The following is a 5,063-nucleotide window of genomic DNA, read 5'->3' as shown; positions in this document are numbered from 1 at the left end:
GAACAAGCTGCCCAGCTATGTTGTTGAAGGTGATACACTGGCTTCTCTCCAGACACAGCTGGATGAAATCCACCAGTCAGGACATGCAGCAAGTAATTAATTTCTTGTGCGAGGGACTGGAGGTGTAGACAGAAATCCGTGACAGTGACAGGTGACTCGTGCGAGGGACAGGACGTGTAGACACGAATCCGTGACAGCGACAGGTGACTCGTGCGAGGGACTGGAGGTGTAGACAGTAATCTGTTACAGTGACAAGTGACTCATGCGAGGTGATTTTTTAAATAAAATTTTATTTTTAAATAAAAGCCATTGGGGAAAATGTCTTTTTACAAGGTAGTGTGTTTCATTACATGGTAACTATACACACACTACACAGAACACCTGGGAAAGTATTCTCCCAGCTGAACGACTCTCCCCGACACCGACACCACAGCCGGTGGTGATAAATACGAATAAATACGAATAAATACGAATAAATACGCGTGCTGTCTCCAGCTTGTCGCCTCGTGCCCGCCTCGCGCCCCGGAAAGAGGCCGGGCCTACTGACTGGAAACACAGGTGCAGCCTGTGGTGACCTCCAGGGCGGCGCTGCTGAGCCGGACGAAGTCGCTGTGCTCGCAGGGGTGCCGGTAGTAGACCGTCATGAAGTAGCTGATCCCCACCACGTTGCTGTAGCGATTGGTATTCCCTTTGTGTATCGGGTCCAGGCAGTGCTTGTGCAAGCAGTGGGCCATGAAGATGTGGTGGGGGTAGCGGTTCATGTCTATGTCAACCCTGGAGCAGAGAGAAGAGGAGACACGGGTTAGAGAGGAGACACGGGGTGAGCGGGAGAGGGGGGGAGGGAGAGAGGCGACACAGAGAGAGAGGAGACACAGGGTGAGCGGGAGAGGGAGGACGAGGCAGAGAGAAGACACAGAGAGAAGAGGAGACACAGGGTGAGAGGGAGAGGGGGGAGAGGAGACACAGGGTGAGAGGGAGAGGGGGGAGGGAGAGAGGGGACACAGAGAAAGAGGAGACATGGGGTGAGAGGGAGAGAGGAGACACAGGGTGAGCTGACGAAAGTACAGGCTCAGTGACTGGACACAGGCAGACCTGACTGTCCAGAGAGGACAGGCTCAGTGACCACAGCCTGGACACAGAAACTGGACACAGGCAGACCTGGCTGTCCAGAGAGGACAGGCTCAGTGACCACAGCCTGGGCACAGAAACTGGACACAGGCAGACCTGGCTGTCCAGAGAGGACAGGCTGTGCTCCCACTGCCAGCGGGGAGAAATAGAGACAGAGGTGCACTTCCTACTGCACTGTGACAGATACTCTGGGATTAGAGAAACATTCTTCCCTACAGACACACACAGAGACAGACACACAGACACACACAGAGACAGAGACAGACACACACAGACACAGACACAGACACAGACACAGATACAGACACAGATACAGACACAGACACAGAGACAGAGACAGAGACACAGACAGAGACACAGACACAGACACAGACACAGAGACAGAGACAGACACACAGACACAGACACACACACACACAGACACAGAGACAGACCCGCACAGACAGAGAGAGAGACACACACAGACACAGAGACAGACACACACACAGACACAGAGACAGACAGACCCGCACAGACAGAGAGACAGACACACAAACCCACACACACAGACACAGAGACAGACACAGACACAGACACAGACACAGACACAGACACAGACACACACACAGACACAGAGACAGACCCGCACAGACAGAGAGAGAGACACACACAGACACAGAGACAGACACACACACAGACACAGAGACAGACAGACCCGCACAGACAGAGAGACAGACACACAAACCCACACACACAGACACAGAGACAGACACAGAGACAGACACAGACACAGACACAGAGACAGACACAGACACAGACACACACACAGACACAGAGACAGACCCGCACAGACAGAGAGACAGACACACAGACCCACACACACAGACACAGAGACAGACACAGACACAGACACAGACACAGACACAGACACACACACAGACACAGAGACAGACCCGCACAGACAGAGAGACAGACACACAAACCCACACACACAGACACAGAGACAGACACAGACACAGACACAGACACAGACACACACACAGACACAGACACAGACCCGCACAGACAGAGAGACAGACACACAGACCCACACACACAGACACAGAGACAGACACACACAGACCCACACACACAGTTGCTCAGACACTCACCTGTACTCCCAGGGGGCCAGGGAGCGGTTCTGTGTGTTCCCAGAGGGCAGCTCGGCCCAGGCTGTGCGCAGGCCGCTGTTGATGTGGCTGACAGTGCAGTTGTCCATGCAGGACAGGCAGGGCCAGGCCCAGGCCAGGGGCAGGGACACCAGCAGGACAGCAAGCTGCCGAGACACACAGACACTGTTACTCTCTTAGAAACCTGTCTCTCTCTCAGTGTGCCTGTCTGTCTCTCTCTCTCTGCGGGGTGTGTACTCAGCAGGTGGGGAGGGAGAGCTGGTGTGAGAGAATTCCCTTGTGTTATCTGCCTGACTGAACCAGTGACACTCCTCTCAGCAGCGACATCCGTGATGACATCACTTCCTGCCCCCCTTCACCAGAAGCACACTGAGCAGTGGCTAGCAGTGCTATTCATAGCACACGTTAGTAACAGCAGTATTATTAGGAACAAGTGAAGTTTCCTTTCTTCTCATTGCAGCAGGAATAAGCCTGCACTTGTTCCTCTGCAGACGCAGCTCCCTGCTAGTAGTATTATTAGTATTGCCATTGGAGTTATAATTAATTTATTAGTAGTAGTAGTAGTATATTACTATTATTAAGATAAACAGCATTAGTAATATTATTAGTAACAGGACTAGTGTTTATTAATAGAATAGTAATTAATTAATTACTCTTAATAGAAGTGTTAGTATTTAGTTAGTAGTGGTATTTTTATTTGCTTTGGCAACACTGATTGTACCTATCGGTCATGCTAATAAAGCACCTTGAATTGAATTGAAAATAGTAGCAGTATCAGTGGTATTATGATTAGTATTGACATTATTAGCTGCAGTATTAGTAGACGTGTTAGTAGCAGTATCAGTGGTATTGTTATTAGTAGTGTCATTATTAGCCTTAGTATTAGTCTAAGTGTTAGCAGTACTATTATCAGTGGTATTATGATTAGCAGTGTTATGGTAAGTAGTGTCATTATTAGCTGTAGTATTAATACTATTAGTAGAAGTTTTAGTAGTAGAATTGTTAGTATCATTATCTGTGGTATTATTAGTATTGTCATTATTAGCTGTAGTATTAGTACTATTAGTAGAAGTGTTAGTAGCAGTATCATTATCAGTGGTATTGTCATTATTAGCTGTAGTATTAGTACAATTAATAATAATAATAATAATAATAATAAACTTTATTTTATACAGTGCCTTTAAAGGTGGCTTCTCAAAGCGCTTAGTAGAAGTGTAAGTAGCAGTATCATTATCAGTGGTATTTTTCATGATTAGTTGTAGTATTAGAACTATTAGTCCAATTATTTATTAGAATATAAATATTTGTAATTTAATTATTAGTGATATTCTAATTAGTAGCACTATTATCATTATTAGTAGTAGCCGTATTAGTACTATAAGTAGTTGCAGTAACAGACCTCCTCTCCTCTCCTGTTTAGAGCAGGGTGCTGGTTTTGGGGTGCTCTGTGTCCCCCCTGTAGGGGCCTGTCCGGCGCTCACTCACTCACCGCTCTGAGGAAGGTGGTCATGGTGAAGAGTGCGTGTGGCCGCAGTCGGGTCCTCTCTCTCTGTCTGCTTGCGGTCAGTCTGCCCGACACCGGCGTCCCTCTGCCAAGATATAGCCGCCCTGGGCCGCCGCGCTGCCCTGGCCTCACGCCCCCCCCCCCGAGCACTCGTTTCCACTGCCCCGCGGGAGGGGGGTGTGGCAGGGGGGCGGGGGTGTGGAGGAGAAGGAGTGGGTGAGGGTGATTCCCAAAGCGACCTGCGCCTTTTCTACTTTTTTCACTCGCGAGTGAATCATCGTCTCCTCCTCCTCTCTCTCTCTCTTTCTCTCGCTTTCTGTCACCCTGCTGGCAGGGGACGGGCCTGACCTCTGCTGTCCGGCCCGTCCAGCGTGGGACGTGGCCGGTGCGACCCGTCCTTCCATCCTTTCCCTGGGTGGAGATTTCAGAGTTTACACTCCGCATTCGCTAGGGAAATGGGCCGACAGCGCGGAGAACAATGACAGCCCTGTGCTGGCCTGCCTCCCCCCCCTTCTCTCTCTCTCTCTCTCTCTCCCTTCCTCTCTCCCTCTCTCACAAGTCTCTGTGGTTTCAGCACATTACAGACGCCCACGCCCACCCCCACGCTCACCAGGGAACACCGGTCCTCCACGGAGTCCCACATCGTCATCGGGGGCCCCCATCCGGAAGGTGACATCAGCACGCCCAGGGTCAGGGCGCAGAGTGCGGGATCTGGTGATGACGATGATGATGACGATGGTGAGGAAGACCTGTTCCTATTTCCTGGCTTCTGAAGTAATTGGTCTCCCGTCCTTCACTGGATGTTTTTTCACAGGGGCCCACCTGCGGGGCGAGGTCAGGGAGGGAGGGCCGCTGTCCCACTAACTCTTGATCAGTCGAGAGGGCTGATGTCTGATGACGGACTGGAGCTCTCTGGACTGGGAGCCGCTCGCTCACCTGACACGTGTGTCCGCAGTATGTGTCCACCTGTGCATACTGGTGTACCATACCTGAATATGGGAGTGTGTGCGTGTACACGTCAAAGTAGTTGTGCATGTGTGTGTCAGTGCACGTATAAAGGTGTGTATACCTTTATACATGTATGAAAGTGGAGGTGGACAGGTCAGGCTGTATGAATGGCTGACCCTGCGCTCTGACCCCCAGCTTCTCTCCCTGTCTGTGTGTCTCATGGAGAGCAAGCTGGGGTCTGTGAAAAGACACATTCCTGCTGAATGAGATTGTATAGGGACAGTAAAGAGATCTTATGTATGAAGGTAAGTATGTGAATGTATGATGTCCTTTCT

The 5,063-nt window shown here is 50.3% G+C and overlaps 1 protein-coding gene across 1 annotated transcript; it reads right to left on the bottom strand.

Moving 5' to 3' along the window:
- Positions 1-270: 270 nt before the first annotated feature.
- Positions 271-4,312, bottom strand: LOC148660352 (uncharacterized). The gene is made up of 3 exons (XM_088634234.1): positions 3,766-4,312; positions 2,259-2,422; positions 271-774 (listed from the first exon to the last, which is right to left on the bottom strand). The coding sequence occupies exons 1-3, from the start codon at positions 4,222-4,224 to the stop codon at positions 540-542; spliced, it is 858 nt and encodes a 285-aa protein (XP_088490360.1). The 5' UTR covers positions 4,225-4,312; the 3' UTR covers positions 271-539.
- Positions 4,313-5,063: the final 751 nt, after the last annotated feature.

This window comes from Lepisosteus platostomus, chromosome 6 (genome assembly GCF_059453375.1).
Source record: "Lepisosteus platostomus isolate fLepPlt1 chromosome 6, fLepPlt1.hap1, whole genome shotgun sequence".
Lineage (NCBI taxonomy): Eukaryota > Metazoa > Chordata > Actinopteri > Semionotiformes > Lepisosteidae > Lepisosteus > Lepisosteus platostomus.
Note: the sequence above shows the minus strand (reverse complement) of the source record. Positions and strands in the feature narration are given on the sequence as shown.